This window comes from Euleptes europaea, chromosome 5 (assembly GCF_029931775.1).
Source record: "Euleptes europaea isolate rEulEur1 chromosome 5, rEulEur1.hap1, whole genome shotgun sequence".
Taxonomy (NCBI): domain Eukaryota; kingdom Metazoa; phylum Chordata; class Lepidosauria; order Squamata; family Sphaerodactylidae; genus Euleptes; species Euleptes europaea.
The window spans coordinates 93,217,899-93,240,278 of record NC_079316.1 but is presented as its reverse complement, the minus strand read 5'-3'; the positions used below and the strand labels follow the sequence as shown (position 1 = coordinate 93,240,278).

Here is a 22,380-nt window from a genome sequence, read left to right as displayed (position 1 = left end):
TACAAAGCAGCATTTCAAGGGGCGGGGACTCAAATGCTTCCTGATTCGAGCTTGGAAACTGCTGGTGCATAGATTCGCAACAGGAAAGTGTGGGTCCAGTGAGCAACAAGCCTCAGATAAAACTCCTATGCATGAATGACCTTTATGTTTGGCAAAGAAGCAAGCAAAATTTGTCAACAGTGACTATTCTAGTGAGAATATTTCACGGAATGTTTACAAACTATTTCAAGCCAAATCCTATAACATATCGGTTTAATATAATGCCCCAAAGACACCAATCAAATTTAAATCAGAATATTGCTCAAAAAAAACAAATCTGTTTTCCCCAACTATCTTAAATGACTGATAAAATTACAGAAACATTTGTTAAAGTAGGATTGTGTTTTTCTTTTTTTGAGGAAAAAACCCCTTCCTGTTTTGGAACAGGAAGTGATATCATTATGATCTAAGAATTTTCAGATCTGCATGATCAAAATAATAGAGATTTGGAAATGCCTAGAGTGCCCTGATGTCACTTCTAGCCTGAAACAGGAAGTGACATCACGACACCCTAGGAATTTCCAGAAAATTCTTAGAGTGTAATGATGTCACTTCCTGTTCCAAAAAAGGAAGTGGTGTCCCAGTGTTGATAGATGCTATTCTCCCTCATCCGCCCTGCAACTTCATTTAGCGCAAGGTCACAGCTGTCATTGAATGAGAAACTTGCCTGTTAGAGAAAAACTGATATCTTCGGTTCGTCATTTGATTGGTGGCTTCATATGAGAAAGAAAGAAGCATGCTTTATACCTGAAGGAAAAAATTATATCATTATATATTTTTTTCAAAATAGATTTTTAAATAGATTTTTAATTGGTACTGGGTAGTTTTTTTCCCTTTTGCACTTTTTAATAGGTTGTTTTGAGGATTGGCTTTTTCTTTATTTTGCTTTGGAGGGTGGACTATATGGCTTTATATCCTGCTGAGGTCCCTCCCCTCCCCAGATGCCACCCTTTAAATCTCCAGGAATTTCCCAAACCCGAGTTGGCAACCCTAACAGCAGAAGACCTAATGCCAGCAACCTCCGACCCCTGCTGCTGCTTAGTAGGCCAGTGGAAGGAGAATGCAGGGAAATTGCCACTGAGTCAACAGTGAGACATTATTTCAGGGGTGAACCCAGAAGTGAGGTCAAACCGCTCTAGGGTTTTGCAGAAACTCTATGGTTTGCCCTAGAAATGACATCATGTCATCGATACAACAGTGACCCTTCCAAGTCTCCATCTTCCCCAGTCTCACAATGTGCCAACTTCTGGCTGGGAACTAGGGTTGCCTGGTCACTTGGATTAGCAGGCAATTGCCCGCCAATCCATCTGCCAGCTCAGGAGCAGGGATCGTGTGCACGCGTGGACACACCGACATGATCACATCAATTCTGGTTTACACCCGGACGTGCCACATCGTGACAGGCCACTTTAGCACTTAAACCCCTGGTGTAAACCGGAAGTGACTTGACCGCATTGGTGCAGCTGCGTACACGTGATCCCTGCCCCAGCTCCACCCCAAAACATCCTGCCGGAGGAGAGGGGGACCTGGCAATCCTACTGGGAACCCTAGTTCCTTCCTTTGAGTGAGCAGGCCATGGACTAACTTCAGTCCCTGTATGGGGCCCCTAGCCAGATTTGTACCTTCCAAGACTTGACAGCCCTCTGATAAGCTGATCTTTGTCCGAGTGGGTTGTTTGAAGATGGAAATACGGAACAAAGAGTAAGCGTGGTATAGTGGTTAAGAGTGGTGGTATGGAGTGGTGGACTCTAATCTGGAGAACCAGGTTTGATTCCCCACACCTACCCATGAAGCCAATTGGGTGACCATAGCCTAGTCACAGCTCTCTTAGAGCTCTTTCAGCCCCACCTACCTCACAGGTTGTCTGTTGTGGGGAGGGAAGAGAAGGTGAGTGTAAGCCAGTTTCATTCTTCCTTAAGTGGTAGAGAAAGTCAGCATACAAAAACCAACTCTTCTTCTCCTTCTCCTTCTCCTTCTTAGGCCAAACACCCTCAGTGCAGCAGTCTGAGTCAAAAGCAGGATTTTCCACGAGTGCTATCTTTTAAGGGAAAACATGCTAGAGATCTAGTCTCAGATCTTCTAAGATCTTATTTTCTTTGGCCTTAATTAAAGCAAAATGTGACAAAAATAAAAGGCATATTAAAATATTTGTCATTATCTCTTTCCATCTAAGGGGCTCTGATGCTTCCAAACTGTCATGTACTTATGTATTCCACCCTGCAGTTCTTTCTGCCCTAGGGTTGGCAGCTCCGGGTTGGGAAATACCTGGAGATTTTGGTGCGGAGCTTGACAAGGGGAGGGTTGGAGAGGGGAGGGACTTCAATGCCATAGAGTCCAAATGCCAAAGCAGCCATTTTCTCCCGGGCACCTGATTTCTATCGCCTGGAGATCAGTTGTAATAGCGGGAGATCACCAGCCACCACTTGAAGGTTGGTGACCTTATTCTGTCCTCTTGTCAGGATCCAGGTATTTTGATACCTTCCCTGTTTCCTTGTCACTGAGGAATATATGCAATACTTAGGAATTCCTACTGAGGATTATGTGCAATACATATTTAATTTCTTGCTGCCCAGGCTGTCAAATATCAAGGCCAGGCTACTGTAGCTGCTCCCAATCTTTCCAAATTTCAATACCTTTATTGGCATATCATCAAGCAGTCGATCAAATAAAACTAACCCTCTAAACATCATTTAGCCTCCACCTCTTAACAATTTCATAAAAAATTTTTAGCCACAGATTCAATAGTCTCAGAATCTCGGGAGGATAACAACAATTTGATCTTACTATCATCTTTCCTTACTAGTCACTACCGACACATGTGACTTCTTGAACACAGTTTTAAGGGCATCAAGTTTAGACCCTTTCACATCTCTCTGATGACTACACTTGTTGGCCTTGTCGTCCAGTTTAACACACTTGGGTAACGGGTAACTATGTACTGCTTGTTGTTGCAGGACCCGAGGACCAGAATAATAATGCTGCTCTTCACACTATAAATTCAATAAATGTAGTTGCTGTGGAACATCAGCCTTCTGCAGCTCTCCCTACAATTCCAGTGGTGGATCAGCTTCCAAAACCTAAACTGGAAAGTGTTCTTGTGAACCACAGTGAGCCCCGGTCAAGTTCCAAGATAGGCCTCCACGTGCACTTTAAGTTGCCGGAAGATGATAAAGGAAGTGAAACGTCATCAGAAGATGGAGGAGGTCCTGCGAATCAGATCCGACCAAACTCCTTCCCAGATAAGATTAATGGGCAGGTGGTGAAAACACAAGAACCAACCTCACCTTCCAAAGAGCCACCTCCAGTATTAGCTAAACCAAAACTGTAAGCAAGAAAGCATTTTTTAAATATTTAGTAATATCCTAAACAGTCTGCTTTGGATCTTGCCTAAAATTTCCACAACTGCAAGGGGAGCCATTTTCACTCATCCCCCCCCCCCACAGCAGACCTCCTACTCCTACCTTAGCTATTCCTGGGGTGGGGGACATTTTCAAAGCCACGTAATAGGCTGATTTCAGCAGTACAGACATAATTAATAAAAAAGACTCCAGTATTACATTTTGCACATACTCATATGCTGTATCTCCTTGAAACTGAAAAATCAGGTGTGTTGCCTGGTTCATTTGTCAATCTCCCCCACCCCACCCCTGAAGAGCACTCAGGATAAATCTGTACATTGCATATTTCAGGATGAGGAAGGGCCTTTCGTTTTTCCTTTTGGCCTGAAAAACTGTTGAGTTGAAGAATTCCTGCAACAAGGTTATTGCAAAAAGGGCGAGGGGATCAGGGGAGTGTTCCTTTAGCCGTGGCAAAAGACACATGGACAGGTTGGATCCAGTCTAAACTCTCCATCAGCAGAACTGCAGTCCACTGATCTTGATACAATGCTGCTTCGGGGAGGTATGGAACCCTCAGGAACAACATGAGGGGTGTCTGTAATGCGAAGGCAGCAATGGTGGAAATTGCCGGTTTCGTCTGGATCCAACCCAATGTTTTGTATGGCCCAGTTGGGAGAAAGGAAAGCGGCCTGGCTCTCCATCTCTTGGCCAAGCTCAGACTAAACATGGAGAGAACGTGAGTAAATTCAGTCTCACTGGAAATTTATCATCTTGATTTGGTTTGTTCTCAGGGATCCTACAAAGTTAAAACAACTGCACAACCAGGTCTTGCTTGAGCAGCAACAGCAGCCATCTCCCACGCCTCCAAGAGAGCCTCTGGTCAATGTTGGCACTCTGAACTCTGCTGCTTCGCCCAGTCAGCAACAATCTTCAAGTACATACAAGCAGAACAAAGGCTCTCCGTCACAGACATTCACCTACACCCGGCCTAAACAATTCCTGGTATCTCAGAACACCTCTTCAACGGTCAGTTCACTTTCTAGCTCCCCCATGCCTTCATCATTCAGCAACATATCTCAAGGAATCCAAAGAACAAGCAACAAGGAAAACTTCTTTGGATCTCCTCCACAGGTCCAGTCAAGGTCTCCAGGGGTTTTTTCAAACCAACTTGAGCAATCTTTAACAAGTCCCAAAGAACCTGTGTTACCACCACTGTTGCTTTCTGTATCTAGTATGAACCAATTCCAGCCCCAAAATGTGCCTCCTACACCTCTCTCTCCAACTGGTCGGATTCAGAATCCAGTAGCCTTTCTCAGTGCTGTCCTTCCTTCTCTTCCTTCTGTACCCCCAACAAATGCCATGGGCCTACCCAAAAGTGCACCAGCAGCGTAAGTAGTGGAAATGTTGCACTTAAATAATGTACAAGTAAATCGTTGTGAATGAATGTGAATGGAAATTGTGGGAGAGGGTGTTTCAAATGTAATCTTTGTTAAGGTAAATTCAAGAATTCTTCAAGTGTCAGGGGGATGGACGCTGTAGGGTTGCCAGGTCTCCTGCTGTGCATATAAACCGACGCACATCAGAGGACACCCTGAGAAAGAGACAAAAATACAATAACAGCGAACCATCTAACCCCTAGATTGTTAAGGACTAAAAATAAGATCTGTAAACAACAATGTCCAAAAGAACGGCGATGTTGTCTTTCGGCAGTCCTGCTCAGACAACGTCACCAACTTGGGGCCTCCATCATCCTGGTCGTCCCGTATTGGCTCAAGCGCCTGTGGTTTCCCCTCCTTTGTAAGTTGGTCAGGGGATCCCTTCTCCACTTACCCCACATGAGGACCTTCTGCGAATGGGCAGTGTTTGTCACCACGACGTGCCCTCCCTCCACCTGTCCGCCTGGCTAATCTTTCCATGAACCAATGGTCAGATAGAGTGGCGGAGGTCCTCTTAACCTCACAGATAACTGTTGTTCATCGAGTGGTCTTTGCAGGCACACATCCCTCCCTCCTTCCCCGCTGTGGCCTGGCTCACCGCCTAGTGGGTCTGGGTACCGCGGCGGCAGAAGGAGAACTGAGGGAAGGATGCTCCCCGCCCCTCCGTCACGTGTCCGAAAGGGCAGGAAGGACCGTTGACAGAGGGGAGGGGGAGCAATCCTTGTTGCTGGGCAAAAAAGAAGCTTTCCAAATGCTCTTCGGCAGGCCTGCACATGCGCAGTTCCCATGTGCCTGCAAAGAGGACCACTCGATGAACAACAGTTACAGGTAAGTGCAACTTTGGTTTATTAATTTTCAGTAACATGAAGAGGAGACCACACAGATGGTACAAAATTAATGGGTAACTTTATTGTAACCACTCAAGATGTATCAGGAGGAAATCTCTGAACTGAACCGGCTTTTAGCCGGAGCCAGACTGAAGTGGGACTGGAAAGTGAAACTGTTCTTGCCGAGACCGAATTCCAATACTTCCTAGTATGGTGATGTTAAGTGCCATCAAGTCACAGCCAATTTAAGGAGATCCCTGGTGGGGTTTCAAGGCAAGAGACGTTCAGAGGTGGTTTGCCATTGCCTGCCTCAGCACCACGACCCCGGACTTCCTTAGTGGTCTCCCATCCAAATATTACCAGGGCCAACCTTGCTTAGCTTCTGATGAGACTAGGCTATCCTGGGCTATCCAGGTCAGAGAGGCAAACAGGTTATACTTAATATGATTATGAGGATGACACCTGCTTGTGATCTCATTAGCTCAACGTTCAGGATGTGTTGTTTCTGTCCTTAACCAGTGTTTGGAAGCGGTGGTTGAATGGATCAGGTTGAACAATCTGAAACTGAATCCAGGCAAGTTGGAGGGGAGGTTGGTGGGAAATCCTTGTGTCTTGAAAAACTGCATATGCCAGTCAACTGAGTAGTTCCACACTGATGCAAACTTGCCAGCTCTGGTGGTACTTTACCCCTTCCTTGTTTTTTATTCAGAAATTAAATTAACTGGAAATTAAGTATTAAAAGCAGTCTCTTAACAGAATGCCTGTTCTGTAGGGGAAACCAGGGAGCAGTGAAGAAAAATCCCAGACCCTCGCAGTTGGCGACAGAGGAGTCAATTAGAGATAGCAAAGCTGCTGTTGTTAAAGATCTGGAGAGAAGACTGCACTTAAGAGATGATATGTTTCCACGTGGCCCTCAGGTAAGTGCTCTGCCTGCATTTTAAATGTGTGACTTTCTTAAAGAAAAAGCCCAACCTTCCCTCACCAACACATGCACACTTAGGATACCCGATATTGGCAGACCACCCTAGCAAAAAGTCACTCAGTATGACATTGTTCCAGGGCTACTGTGACATTGTACCAGCATTACAAGCAGATATACTGAAAGAAATATGTGTGGGTGGGATTTTAGCCAATGGATTGCTTGTGAGACTCCCATAAAAGCATTTGTGGTTGTCTTTATTTAAACTCATATATATTTCTCTCGCAGTAGCCAAAAACCTGACATTTTAGACAGCACCCAGTCCTCAGTTATGGAATATATGTGCTATAAGATTGATAATATGTGTGTGTTCTGCATTTGACAATAGGGGGTCTAGGCTACTAAACCCACTTCTCTGTGTGTGAGTTCTGCAGTCGTACCATGCAAGGGCAGAAATTGCTATTGTGTGCAGAATAAATTGATATTGTTTGGGGAATAAAAACAGAGAGTCTCCGCTTTTTTTTAAACACCAAAATATCTATGACTGAAAGGTTTGCACTTTGTCTTGAGGGTGTGTTTGCAATGCCTAATGCTTTTCCAGCGGTCAAGCAGTCAGGCTTCTACACAGTTCATTTCCCCCCTTCTCAGGCCTTCCAGAAGAGAGCTTTCTCAAGCGATCGCAGAGCTTTTGCAGGCAACCAGCTATTCGGAAGGGAGGGCTGAATTTGGGGACAGCATCTCAGGGGGGCTGTGCTGGGGGAGGGTGAACTGTGTGGTCCCTCCTTAGGTTTTATGTAGGTTAGCAGCTATGTGTGTTGGTCTTACGTGTGTTAAACTATATGTACACAAGCCCTATCAGTTGCATCCAATGCTTGACTGTCCAGTGGTTCACAGTTGCATGCTGTGACAGGTGCAATCCTGCTTTCCCACACATAGGGTTGGGCCCAGCACAGGGTTTCCAACAGGCACAAGGAATTCTGTCCATGGAGTGCGACTTTCTCAGATTCCACTTCCCCCAGTCCTGTTCCTGGGGGTCCCTTTTCCCCAAGAAGCAAGATTTCAGGTGCTATTTGGGGCTGCTGTGGGAGGGGGGAGCTAAGAAAGTCATGCTCTGTAAGCAGACATCCATGCGCCCATAGAAATGCTGTTTTACCCATAGGCTCTTCAAAGTTGGAACCTTGTAAACGGTTTTGATTACTCTGTGGTGAAGGGAAGGCATTCTATGCATATTCAAATGTGCTCTATTTTTAGTTATTAGTTGCCCTAGATTTGAGGCCTGTTGCTGAAAACAGATCCCAGAGGAAGTAGGAGCCAAATTAAATCTTTCCCTTGCTCTTGTATATTTCATTATAATTGTGTAGTAGCATATGGGAGCACATTAATTACTACAGAGGAACTATATCTATCTTCACCGATTCTGTAGCACTCCTTGCACTAAATTTTCTGTGGCTGTCATTCAATATATGCAGAAGAGTCTCTCCCCCGCCCCCCCGTAACGTATATGTTTGCCAGAGAGATAACCAAGACATATGGAGGTAGGCTACTCACAGGTGATTAGAGTAGCTGTATGCCCCATTATTTATTGCTCTGGTGACATTTTCTCTGGTAGAGAGTTGCTTGTCAAAACCACTTCTAGTAAATCAAGAAGCATGTGGCATGTTTTTACAGATGAATCGTAGGTGCTAAAGTTTACGCTTGCTAAAGCAGTGGGATAAATTGCTTAGAAGGCCTCTGTGAAATACCATTCAATCTTTTATGTTAATGGCAAAATAACTCCCTTGGAAGCAACTGTCACTCCATGGTCAGAGAACTATCTGCTGACAGTATCAGTTATTTATATACTGTATGACTGACTGTAGACCCAAGAACTTTGAGAAATGTTGCGTTTGACCTATCCTCACTTATCAAGAAAATTGACTAATTATTACTGCCATTTATTTCATCATTGTTCCATACAAAACACCTCCCTTAGTGTTTCCAAGACTTCACCTTTAGTTCTTCATTTCTGCAGTAACCAGGCATTGGAGTGGGGATTGGCTCCAAAATGTGGGGAGCCCTTGGGCAAGTCACAGCCAACTTACAGCAGCTTTGCAGGGTTTTCAAGGCAAGAGACACTGAGTGGTGGTTTGCCATTGCCTGCCTCTGTGTAGCAACCCTGGACTTCCTTGACCGTCTCCCATCCAAGTACTAACCAGGGCCAACCCTGCTTAGCTTCTGCGGTCTGACGAGATCAAGTAGGGCTCATCTACTTACAGAAAGTTTCTGGTGATTCCTAGAGCTACCTTTTGTCACTTCAGGGTAGCTCTAGGAATCTCCAGGAACTCTATGGCAAGGAATTCCTATAAGTAGACAAGGCCTTATTTTAATTTTTAATTTTTCTCCTACAACCCTCCCGCTGGTTGCCAGGTATTGCCTGGCAACCCTAAGATCAGGCTAGTCTGGACCATCCAGATCAGTGCAAGTTTAATATCTAGCATGTCAGAATTTCATGTGGCATACCAAAAGAAGAAAAAGAACTGGATGGAACTTCTGAGGCACTACTATACGTGCTTCACATTCTCTGTTTGCACTGACCTTTCCCCCCATCTGCTGCTCTTGTGCTGTTTGTAACATGCCTTGTGTCCCGTCTGAATTCCCACCTGTCTTTATGGGAGGGGTGTGAGCTACAGCCTTTATAACCAGCAAGGGGTGTAATTCTCAGTGTTACCCCATGTGAACCTCCATGTTGATATATCAGTCTGATGCTCTTGGAAAGACCCAGCAGCATTTTCTTTTGTGGTCCAATCCTCCTGTTTGTGCACAAATATCAAATCCTGCAATGGGATGATTACACTTTAAGGCAGGAACAAACATGTTCACAAGTAGTTAGGTACAAATTCAAATATGGTATAATAGGTACCAAATATAAACATATATATCTCTTTCAATGAGGAAGAGTGATTTTCAACAAGGCATGACCTCCTACGATTTCATATGATGAACTTGGAGGCTGGAGTCCACAAGAGAACTAGACATCAAAATTAACAGATATCTTTGACAACAAACAAAATCATCAAAATGTATTTTAGTAGTAAAAAAACCCTCACTTTTTACAGAGTCCTTTAATGGCACAGTGTGAGCTTGGACTACTAGTTTTTTGGGGATGTTGGGGTGATTTGAAGAAATACATTAATGGTTTTTTTCCAGAAATTATCAATTCTCTGATTAATCAAATCTTTTACTGATTTTCTTAATTTCATTATAATGATGCCCATAAATATCATAGTAACACTTCCCTAACCCCATTACTTCCCTCTACCAGAGAACAACATATGATGAAAATCTGGGTCGCAGTCTTCAGGGACCAACCAATGATATCCCAATCTACAATTATCCAGCTCAGGATGTATCCAAGGTACAACTCTGCTTTCCCACCAACCCTATGAAAATCTCATCACTAGAATCTGAAAATCTCAAATTCATCTTCTGGTAGTTACCTCAACTGGAAGGTGGTATGGGAGTAGATTGGGGAAAGTTAGCTTCTATAGAAAGTAAAATGTGTAAATAAACAAAACCTCGGGCTTTTCTCTTTCCTGCCTCCATTCTCGTCCCTCCCCCCCCTCCCACCTGCCCTCCCTCCAACTCACCCCTCATCACCTACTCCATTTTCTTCTTTTCTTTTTGGAGTTGCTTTTAAGAACACAGTACAGGATTAATATAGACAGGTTTTTTTAAGTTATGAAATAGCGATAAAGCGTTTGCACATTAATAAAAATAAGAGCCGAAAGCATATTATCTAAGCAATTTCCACGCTGGAAAAATATGCTTGCTGTGGTTTTTTTTCCTGATTTCTTGGGGTGGGAAGCGAGGGTTGGGTTAAGCTTGTACTGACAAAGAGTCAATTAAAAACAGGATGCATTAAAGAAGGACAGGCTAGCCCATTAGAAACAATGGGAGAGGCTGCAAAGCCCATTGAAGATAATGGGAGCCTGGATTACCCATTGAAATAGGTTACAGCACAAAAAGAGTTGCTAAGAAAATGTGGCATGGATTTTCCAGTAAAGTCTCTGATCCTAGCTACATTACTCAGGTTTGTCAAGTGTTTGCAATGTGCCATAAAGCTGCTGGTTCTTTTTTGGGGGTGGGGGGCGGTGTTCTCTTGTAACCTTTTCTTCCTGTAGGCTGTGGTGGAGCTCGAGTGTCAGGTTCTGACTAGTCACCTGAAGACGGGCTCTTGGCAGGACCCAGACCAGAGTCTGGCTTTAGGTCAGGTTCTGGTTCACATGCTACAAACTCTGTGTATGGTTTCTCATCCTGTTATTCTCCCAGCCAGCTGTTGTGTTGTCTACCTTGCCCTGGGAACGTTATATCGGAAATGTTTCGCTTTGCTTTTCCTTTCTCTAGCTGAAGTGCTTTTAACCCTGTATTATACCCATGTCATGCCATTAGCAGCCTTCTCTGTCCTGTAGACTGTCAGCTCTTTTATTTACCTGATTGCTCCTAATAAAGTATTATTGCTTCAGAGCTGCCTGCCTGGATGTATCTGCTTTAGAGGGATGCTAGAGATAAACGCCTGATTCTGACATTAGGCTGCTAATCGCTCTTCACCTTTTTATTTTATTTTCTTGTTTTAAATGTGCATACTTCTGGCTTGGGAGTCGTGTTCCCTTCCAAAGCCATGGCAGGGGCACCAGAGGAGGACCTCCAACCATTGCTTTTGCGGGAGGCATGGCTCGCCCGGCTGCGGCTCGCAGAGCTGGTGGCTGCGCAACGTGCCCAGATGATGGATACCCAAGGCGTCCAGGGGGATGCTGAGTTTCTCACCGAACTGGGAGCCGCGCAGCGTGCCCAGGAGGAGGCCAAGTGGCTCGCCCTTCTCGTGAAGGAGGCACAACTCGCCCAGGAGGAACCGAGGTGGCTCGCCGGGATGGTGGCCGCGCAATGTGTGCATGAGGAGGCCAAGTGGACTGCTGCCAAGGAGCAGCTCGCCACGCTGGAGGCCGAGCACCAAACCCAGGGGGATGCTGGAGGGGCCGGCGGGGGGCTGAATGTCCCGCGAGAGACGTCCAGGCGGCCAGACGTGGAGGTACACAAACCCCAAGGTACCTTAAGATTGGAGGACATTTATGCACAGCTGGGAAAGCGTGTTCCCCAGACGGGGCAGCCTTCCTGGGGGACTACGCAACGGCAGACCGGTGTGGACAGCCGGGGGGATCCCTGGAGACCTACGCTCCAGGTGATGGACGGCAATGAAGAATGCCAGCGCCTGTCCCGTCCGAAGCAGCAGTTCTTGAGACAAGTGGTGGGGGTGCGGGGCCGGATAGAGGGACTTTTCCAGGAGGTGGCCGACCTTCGTCGGGTGCAGTTGGCACTGCTGCGGCCCCAGCCACCCGCTCCCACTGTTGCCCCTGTGCCTGCCATGCCACAGGGGGCCGGCGCTCCACAGGCTTCCTCTGCGCCAGGACATCCCGCCCCTACCCTCCACTGTCAGCTCCATGGAGGGAGCTGCGAGCCTTGTTTGACAGTTCAGGGGAAAAGCTTCCCTACTTTTTACTACAAGTAGACGTCTTCATGAGGGAGCAGGGGGCTACCTTCGTTTCAGAGGAGAGTCGTGTGTGTTATGTGGCTTCATGGCTGGAGGGAGAAGCGGTGAGCTGGGTGGTCCAGCAGTTCGACCTTCATTCCTGTGCACTGTGCTCCCTGGATGGTTTCATGTTGGCGCTTAGATGGCGCTTCGAGGTCCCTTTGCAGAGTGAGAGGGCCAAGACGGCTCTCCTTCAACTTCGCCAGGGAACCAAGATGGTGATGCAGTATGCGAATGAATTTTGATTGCTTGCTAGTAAAGTGGTGGACTGGAGCGAAGCCACTCATGTGCAGTATTTCCGAGAAAGACTAAATTCAGAAATTCTTTGCTGGGCCTTTATGCAAGGCAACCCTCCTGATCTGGAGGGGTGGATTTTACTGGCAGTGGAAGTGGAGAATCGGCAGCAGCTCTTGAACTTGTCAAGGGAGTGCCAAGTGCTAAGTTTGGGGTCGCGACCGCCAAAGAGGGCAGTCGACTCAACAACGAAGCGAGCAAAACGTTTCCGGAGTGGAGTGTGTCTGGTGTGTGGCGGGATGGGGCACTTTGCTTCTGCTTGCCCTTCCCACCCCGAGGGACCTCTGACCTCTCCGCACTTGACCGAGGAGGAGGAGTCTCAACCCAAAAGCAAAGAGCGCCACAAGAGTTCCGCACTTGGAAGGCGAGGGCCCTCTGCACTCAACCTCGCCCTGGCCGGCAGAGAGGACCAGGACACAGCACCACTCGATCCAACGGGATCGCGGATTACAAATCTAACTGTGCCGAGCTTGGATAGCTCGTCAATTTCAGAGGAGGACGGGACTTGGGGACCCTCTGAACTCAACCTTGTCCTGACCGGCAAGGGCCCAGCGCAACTCGATCCAGCGGGATCGCGGATTACAAAAGCATGGACCAGGTCTGCTGTAACCAGGGTCCTGCAACAGGCCCCCGCCGCAGAGAAGCAGGGGCCTCCAAGGATGGTAATGTGTTCAATGAAAAGGAGTGTGATGTTCTACCACCCCACTGCAAGACGGACTGTACTTTCGAACTGGTGGGGGAGGGCAAGTTACCCAAGGGAAAAATTTATCCCATGAGTCCCAAAGAAAAAACAGTGTTACGGGGGTTCTTAGACAAGAATTTAGCCCGCGGTTTTATCCGCCCTTCGTCTGCTCCTTGCTCCGTTCCCTCGTTTTTTGTGCGGAAAAAGACGGGCGATCTACGTTTATGTATTGACTTTCGCAGACTCAATGCGGTTACCCAGACAAACGCTTACCCCCTTCCGTTAATCCCTGATCTCCTCAGCCAATTGAAAGAGGGGCATATTTTCACAAAGTTGGACTTGGTTGAAGTTTATTATCGGGTTCGCATAAGGAAACGGGACGAATGGAAAACAGCCTTCTCCAGCTGTTTTGGTATGTTCGAATACCTAGTGATGCCCTTTGGATTAAGTGGGTCTCTCAGTGTCTTCATGCAAATGATTAATGAGGTACTACATGATTTATTGTTCAAAGGGGTGATCATCTATCTCGATGACATTTTGATTTATTCAGAAACTTGTGAAGAACATGTAAAAATGGTTAAAGAAGTTTTGAGACATCTCAGAGACAATAATTTGTTTGCCAAGCTGTCCAAGTGTGAGTTCCACCAAGATAAACTGACGTTCTTGGGGTATGTGGTCTCCCCCAAAGGTCTGGCCATGGATCCTGAAAAGGTGTGAGCTGTGTTGGAATGGGAACCCCCCACAACTCGCAAACAGCTCCAGCAGTTTCTCGGGTTCGCACATTTCTACCGGGGTTTCCTCGACAATTTTGCGCAAGTTGCGCTGCCCATTACGGACCTGTTAAAAACTAAAGGGAAGGGAAGTTCAGCACTTCTGCCCTCTTCCCGCCTGGCTTGGACGCCAGACTGTCAACATGCGTTTGATACTCTGAAAAAACTGTTCACTTCAGAGCCCATTCTCAAACACTCTGACTGTGAAAAGCCCTTGGTTGTTCAGGTAGATGCCTCAGATGTAGCTATTGGGGGGGGGGGCTCTGTTACAAAAGGGGGAAGCAGGACAACTTTAGCCCTGTGCGTACTTTTCCAAAAAGTTTTCAGCAGCTGAGTTGAACTGGCCCATTTGGGAGAAAGAGGCTGCCGCCGTCAAACATGCCCTCACCATGTGGAGACATTTCCTGGAGGGGCTGAGCATCCATTTGAAGTATGGACAGACCATAAAAATTTGGAGGCGTTAAAGGGAACGCGCAAGCTCACCGCCAAGCAAGTGCTCTGGGCAGAGTTCTTCTCTAAGTTTCGTTTTGTGTTGAAGCACGTCCCGGGGGAACAAAATCATTTAGCAGATGCGCTTAGCCGGCTTCCCCAGTACCAGAGCAAAGTGGAGCGCACTACAGACTCGCTCTTTACTCCAGAGCAGCGGGGGGATGTACCCGGCTTAGCCGTTTTAACTTGCTCACAAGCACAAAAGTCCCCTACCCTAGAGGGGTTACCGGACACTGCCGTGGTCCCCACCCTAGAGGGAGCACAAGACTTTTCCACCATTATGCCACAATTCCCCCTCTTGGAGGGGCTACCGGATACCTTTAAGGTCGCTTTAGTGAAAGCCTATCAAGCGGAAGGAGCCACAACTTGTCTGCCAGATAAACTGACGCAGAGGAGGAACTTTTGGCTTAAAGAAAATAAGCTGTATGTGCCTGCTTCTTTGCGGAGGGAAGTGATGGATCAAGGCCATGGTTCCAAAGTGGCCGGGCACTTTAGATTCGTAAAAACCCTGCATTTGTTACCCAGGCAGTTCTGGTGGCCAGGGATGAGAACGGACTTAGACTCTTTCATTCGCAGCTGCCCTACGTGCGCTACAGCCAAAAGGGTGGTGGGGAAGCCTCCTGGACTTTTGAAGCCATTGGAGACGCCTTCAGCTTCCTGGGAAGTCATCGCCATGGACTTTATCACGGACCTTCCTCCCAGTCAGGGGAAAACGGTTCTTTAGGTAGTTACAGACCTTTTCTCCAAACAGGTGCATTTCGTCCTTTGCATGGGACTGCCCTCAGCGCAAAAATTGGCAAAGATGTTTGTGTCACATGTCTTTAAACATCACTCGTTTCCACACAAGGTAATTTCCGACAGGGGGGCACAATACGTGGCTTAGTTTTGGAAAGCATTTCTGAAATTGGTGGGGGTGGAACAAGGGTTGTCTAGTGCATACCACCCCCAGACCAATGGACAAACAGAACGTGTCAATTCAGTGTTAGAATGTTATTTGCATTGCTATGTGAATTACCACCAAGACGACTGCGTAGATCTTCTACCCTTTGCAGAGTATGCTTACAATAATGCCTCCCATCAGTCCACAGGTTACAGCCCATTCCGTGTAGTATATGGTAAAGAGTTTGGGCCATTTGGCAATATGGATCTGACAGGGGAGGGGGATGATGCTGAAATAGCTGATTGGGTAAACGTGGTAAGAGACACCTGGCCCTGGTTGCAAAAGAATCTGAAGCGGGCCAAAAACAAGTACAAAGCACAAGCTGACAAACATCATTCTCCAGGGTGGGACATCAGGTTTACCTGTCCACAAAAAAACCTGCACTCCCTCTGCCCCAGCAAAAAACTGAGTGAAAAATATGTGGGACCTTTTCCAATCTCGCGGATTATTAATGAAGTCACGGTGGAACTAAGCCTTCCCAAGTCCCTGAGGGGAATCCACCCCGTGTTTCATGTCAGCCTTCTGAAGAAGTATGTACCCAACCCTGAGAGGCATCCTGAACCCCCGCCAGAGGTTCCGGTATTGGTGGTGGTGGGGAAATACTTCGAAGTATCCAAAATTCTGGATTCCCACATACACAGGGGGCTCCTCTACTATCTGGTTCGTTGGAAGCACTTAGGTGCTGGTCAGGATGAATGGGTTGCCAAACATCACATAGCAGCCCCCCGACTGGTTCGTCAGTTCCATGACACCTATCCTCACAAGCTTCGCCCAACTGCGGAACGGGAGGGGGGCTTTGGGGGGGCAGAATGTCGGTTCTGACTAGTCACCTGAAGACGGGCTCTTGGCAGGACCCAGGCCAGAGTCTGGCTTTAGGTCAGGTTCTGGTTCACATGCTACAAACTCTGTGTATGGTTTCTCATCCTGTTATTCTCCCAGCCAGCTGCTGTGTTGTCTACCTTGCCCTGGGAATGTTATATCAGAAATGTTTTGCTTTGCTTTTCCTTTCTCTAGCTGAAGTCCTTTTAACCCTGTATTATACCCATGTCATGCCATTAGCAGCCTTCTCTGTCCTGTAGACTGTCAGCTCTTTTATTTACCTGATTGCTCCTAATAAAGTATTATTGCTTCAGAGCTACCTGCCTGGATGAATCTGCTTTAGAGGGATGCTAGAGGTAAACGCCTGATTCTGACATCAAGTTGTTGCTGCGGCTCCAAGAATGAGATGTTTTGAGGGGGGGAGGGTTTGCTTTAAATGGAAATTTAGGGGGAGGGCGCTGTTTCCTGCATGCTGTTCCTTGGATCTGACCCCCAGCAATCACTAGGGCGCCTAGTTCACTCCAGGCTTAGTTCTGACCCCTAGCTGTTGTGAGTTTGGGAAAGACTTCCGGGAAAGAAAGAGAGCAATTGTGTCCCTTGGGCCAGCAGCTATAGCTTCAAGGTGATGACTGGGATGGGGTGGGGAAGTAAATTCGGGTGGGATCTTGCGAATGGGAAAAAATGGCTAGCAGGACATGATGGACACTCCGCACACAGGGGGGAAAACGCATGGTTGCATTAGCCTCCTTTATTCCCTGTTTCAGCCAGAATTCAGCCAAGATCGAATGCATGTGTTTCGCCGAACGGTTGTTCGATCCTGGCTCAATCCTGGCTGAAACAGGAAATAAAGGAGGCTAAAGCGACCATGTGTTTTCGCCCAGGGGCAAGGAAGCATTCCCCACAACCACGTAGGGGGCGTGGCAAACAACGTAACCAGGAAGACATTGACCACAAGTGTGCCAAATACCACGGATTAGGCGTGCCAAGAATAAAAACAGCCTTGCAGTATCTTCTTTTAAATAGCATCCACGAATAGCCATTTTAAGCGAAGTTAAGATTCGGATTAGAAAGCTGTGCAGCTAACCAGCGGCAGATTTTTCCATGAATAAATGGCCACAGAAATCAGTTCCCCTGGCAAAAATGGCTACTTAGCCACTGGTTAAGAGCAGTGGTTTGGAGCAGTGGACTCTGATCCGGAGAACCTGGTTTGATTCCCCACTCCTCCACATGAAGCCAGCTGGGTAACCTCGAGCTAGTCACAGTTCTATTAAGAACTCTCTCAGCCCCACCTATCTCACAGGGTGTCTGTTGTGGGAGGGGAAAGGAAGGTGATTGTAAACGGGTTTGATTCTGCCTTAAGTGGTAGAGAAAGTCAGCATATAAAAACCAACTCTTCTTCTGTTGCTGCTGCTGCTGCTGCTTTGGAGGATGGACGTTATGGCATTATACCCTCCTGAGCTCCCTCCCCTTACTAAATGTTACCTCCTCAGGCTTCACCCCCAAGTCTCCAAGAATTTCCCAGCCCAGAGGTGGCAACCCTAAAGCATGTAGAAATGGCAGCTGGAAAAAGATGGGTCTCTGGCTTAAAAATATGTGCATTGTTCACAACTGATACTCTTATGCATGTAGTTTGCCATTTCATCTCAGGTACTTTTGTAAAGTGTGGCTTTGCGCAGACTACATGGGTCCAGCATGGGATTCTGAGGTCCAGCATTATCCCTGCGCCCAGAAAAATGTTGGCGTTAATAATATTGTCGAAGGCTTTCACGGTCAGAGTTCATCAGTTCTTATAGGTTATCCAGATAACCTACAAGAACTGTTGGCGTTAATGTTCTCGAAGTTTGGAGTGCAAAACACCAAATAGAACGGTTGACCTTTTTTTTCTTGGAAATTATTATCACGGAATACATTTCTGCCATTAACTTTCAGAAGCACAGACCCCTCTATTTTTAAACACATTATGTAACAGCTTTCAGAAGCAACTGAGATGGGAATTTGGCCCATTTTGCAAAGCAATTTGCTGAGACATGCTTCATGAAAGAAAAAACTAAACAAGGTGAAATGCTAGCTGTGTGTTTTGCCTGCCAGCTGGTAGAAAGCCATGGTGCAGGCTTGCATATTATGATACAGAAAGACAGGTGGCCCCATCTAGTGGCTGGATGGGCTTCTTCATAACTATGTGAATGGATGACTACGGCTCTCATTCAAATGCAGTCCCGTGCAGATAACTTACTCTGCTCAGAATGGATTGGCATGGTGGAAGAGCATGTGGGTACCAGCAATGGGCGGGGAAGTGAACATGGCCCTGGGGACTAATCCAGATGAGTGTCCCCGATGTGCACACTGCAGGGCCACTCAGCTTAGTGGGGCCCACAGTGGGCATTATCAGCTCATCCACCACATCGTCCCCCAGACTGGAAGCAGGGCAGGAGGAGACAGCTGGGGAGCTGATACAAACTGTCACGGCTGATTTGGGGGCTGGCCAGGCCAAGCGGCCCCTGAGGCTCAGGCAGAATTGCCGAGGTTGGCTCTGATAGTTCCTGGCCATCCATGGTACCCTGGGGCTGTGGCCCTCTGGGAAATGTGCCTGTAAGTTAAATGGACAGTCTATTCCTGGTGGGTGCATCTGTTGTATGTCTGGTAATTATGAAACTGATGCTTCATTTCATGCAATTTCCCCTTCATGTGGTGGAAGATTGGTATGAAGCAAGGATCTGTCCTTTGCTTTCTCTGATTGAAAGCAAGTGGGATTTCAACCTTTGCCATATCAGCCAGCTGGCATCCCGTCCCTTAAATGCCAAATGGAGTGGGGGAGGAGAGACAATAAGTTGCTTTGTTCTTACCCCCACCATGTGAAGTAAGGCACTAAACCAATATGCAAATAAGTACACTATATTTAACAGAAAAAGTAATAATCAAACACCATATAATTGCTGTTTGTGTGAGGCATGGTAGATTATATCTTTTGGGTGTGGGATCTTTTGCACTGTATGCTAAATTTTAGATTTTATGGTAGCATTTTCCAAAGGGCCTGAAGAGTGACTCCCCTCTGTGTACAACACAAAAACCAAAATGGTAATGAAAGCTAATAACTGTGCAAACTGCTGTATGTTATTGCACAATATACTAATATATAAGGATCTTTTGTTTATTCATATATTTAATTGTTTTAATATAATTTTATTTAAGAATAAGCATTTCCACAGAACAAATTGCTCAGGTGTTCACTTCGTATCTTGCCTGATGCTGGTGATCTGACTCTCCCCCTTATTCAGAAACAGAGGCCTTTTATGCATGGGTGTTTCCATTGGATATGCTGCTCCCTCAATGCACAGTATTTGCAGTCGAATTCTCAAATCACTCCGCACAGGGCCCCCCCCCCCCCGAATAAATTCCCAGAGTACTTGGGATTACTCAGAGTAAATGTCTGCATGCACCAGTGAAAATGAAGAGCATCTGGATGGAGGGGGGACTGGTCACCAAGGACATATATATGGGGAGAGCGGCAAATCAGCCTGGCTCTGTATGATCCGACCCTGGTTTAAAACCAACACATTCGCTGTGAAACAGACCAAATAAGCAGCTGCATAGGTTGTTTGTGATTATTTCAGAGTTCTCACTAGTTGCAAACAAAAAACCTGTTCAATCTGTCTGAGTTCTGAAACTGACTGACACTCAATGTGAAACTGACCAAATAAGCAGCCTCATAGTATTCCAGCTTCAAGGGGAGGGGTTGGATGAGGGGGGAAGACAAGTGGGAGGGAGAAATGAGAATGGGTGTGGGGAGAAAAACCTGAATTAACAAGTATGCACAGGACCAGCTTTTGATTTGGGATTGAGGCAGACTTTAAACTCGGGCTAAAACAGCATCCAGAAAACATGGGGGAAATGCAAGGGGAAAGTGAGGCAACTTCTAAAAGTTGGAGAAAACGTGCATAATGAAAACAAAGATCCAAAGTAGTTGCGGGGGGGGGGGGGTGATGGTGATGGAAACAGCCAATGCATAAAAGGCCAGAATGAGCAAGTGCAAAATAAGAGAGAATGAATCTGCTGTTCTCCTTTATCTAGGACTAAGGCTGAGGTATTTTCAGATGTTACTTGAATTCCAGCTGGGTTTACTTCAGAATCTCCCAGTTGATTTCTTACCTTCTGCTTGTGGTTAGGGAAATCAGGGTGGGGTGTAGACCCTAAGACCCAGATGACTTCACCTGAGGTAAAATCACAGGGTGAAGTAATGTCTGAATAGGTCTCAAATAGAAAGGATTAACTGTTTCCCTTCCTCCAGCAAAGATAATGGAGGTAGCCAAGAGCTGTGAAGATGGAGGGAAGTGGCAGACAGACAGAAAAGAAGGAAAGAGAAGTATATGTCCCTCCATTAAGTGTAGCTGACGGAGTGGCAGAATGGGGCAGAGGCCTTCATGCCATACTGCATCCCTAAGGGTCACAATACCACCAAGGGATGAATGGCAATTTGATAAGCACTCGTTTTTGTGGCTGCCTCTCTAGCTACTGTGGCAATGGCCATGTTACCACCACAAGCAAGACCAACATGGGGCTTCCTGGGAGGGGGGGGGAGATCACACAGCTCCATCCTTGCCCAATCATATTTCTTGGTTTGTTACATTTGAGAAGGCTCAAAGTTGATATTGTTTGGCAATATGGCAGCCTCTGATTTAAGAGAATATATGCCAGATATTTCGCAGTTCTGGGATAAGACATTTAGACACATCTTCCAAAATCATTTTGCAGGAATACAAGATTTCCAGCTTTGAGCAGAGGTTGATGAATGAAATAGAGTTTCGCCTGGAACGTACCCCAGTGGATGAATCAGATGATGAAATCCAGCATGACGAGATTCCGACGGGCAAGTGCATTGCCCCAATCTTCGACAAGAGACTCAAACATTTTCGGGTCTTGGAAGGGTATCCTGCCACGTTCACTTGCAAAATTGTTGGAATCCCTATACCTAAGGTAGATGTGAAAAAAGGCATGAGAAAACAACTGGTGAAGTAGAGTAATCTCCCAGTCATTTCTAGCATCAATGTATCTAGTATTTGTAAGAGTTTCTGCTCAATGATTAGGTCCTTCTGGAGCCTGAAATTTCCAAACAGAATCTTAATTTTGGCCTGCACGACAGCCAGTGTAACTTCCCATTCTTGGTCAGCAGTAGAAGAGCTAAATTTGAGTCCAGTAGTACTGCAGTCCAAGCTCTGCTCATGACCTGAGTTCGATCCCAACGGAAGTTGGTTTCAGGTATCTGGCTCAAGGTCGACTCAGCCTTCCATCCTTCCGAGGTCGGTCAAATGAGTACCCACCTTGCTGGGGGTAAAGAGAAGATGTCTGGGGAAGGCACTGGCAAACCACCCCATAAACAAAGTCTGCCTAGTAAATGTCGGGATGTGACATCACCCCATGGGTCAGGAATGACCCGGTGCTTGCACAGGGGACCTTTACCTTTACTTTTTAGCACCTTAGAGACCAACAAGATTTTCAGGATACAAATGTTTGAAAGTGAAAGCTCCTTTGCTAGATACCAACTGTCAGATACAGTTTACAGTTCACTCTTCTTCCTCTCCCTTACCCACTTAATTGCTTACCAAGAGAAATAAGATGGGCTCTCCAAGAATATTATTGGAATTATTGAACATTCATGCCTTGGTACTTCTCCTTTTCTCTCCTGCCCACCCTAAGGGTTGTGGTATCTACTCTGACTCTAAGATGCAAATAATGCTTAGCTATTGTAAAGCGAATAACCATCAGGGCAGTTAATTTAAAAGAAACAAACATTTTTTAAGTTCCCTCCAGTTATGTGGGCACCTACTGACCCATCTTTTTTTGTATATTAAATTAAATTAGTTTGAATAAACATTTTCTGTATATCTACAGTACACATTTGAATTAGTTTTAAAACCCATTTAATTGTAATAGTTTTTAACGAAGGCACCCTGGAAACTGTAGTTTTATGAAAAATGTATAGAAATTGGGTTCTCTTATAAAGAGGGCTCAAGGCCTCTAGAAAACTACCTTAAGAATGTCGAGACCTGTAAATGGCACAAATTGTTTAGATATGTGTAATATTTGTTTAGCAAGCAATCCATACCAAGTTAATTAGATAGCATGCTTAATATCTAATTTCTTTGGGGCGTGTGGCTGAATGGTAATTAAATTGCGAAACATTCCTCACTAATGCAATGCAATAATAGGAAGAGAGTCACACACTCATTGGTTTTGCAGATTTGAATTAATTACATGGCAAGTAGATTT

The 22,380-nt window shown here is 46.2% G+C and overlaps 1 protein-coding gene across 1 annotated transcript in view; it reads left to right on the top strand.

The window, feature by feature from the left end:
* MYPN (myopalladin) overlaps positions 1 to 22,380 on the top strand; it is a 74,962-nt gene that overhangs the window by 38,991 nt on the left and 13,591 nt on the right. Inside the window, exons 10-14 of the mRNA XM_056849772.1 lie at positions 2,994 to 3,363; positions 4,169 to 4,765; positions 6,413 to 6,557; positions 9,861 to 9,953; positions 20,866 to 21,087. Of these exons, the coding sequence (XP_056705750.1) occupies positions 2,994 to 3,363; positions 4,169 to 4,765; positions 6,413 to 6,557; positions 9,861 to 9,953; positions 20,866 to 21,087 (1,427 nt within the window). The remainder of the gene's footprint in view (positions 1 to 2,993; positions 3,364 to 4,168; positions 4,766 to 6,412; positions 6,558 to 9,860; positions 9,954 to 20,865; positions 21,088 to 22,380) is intronic.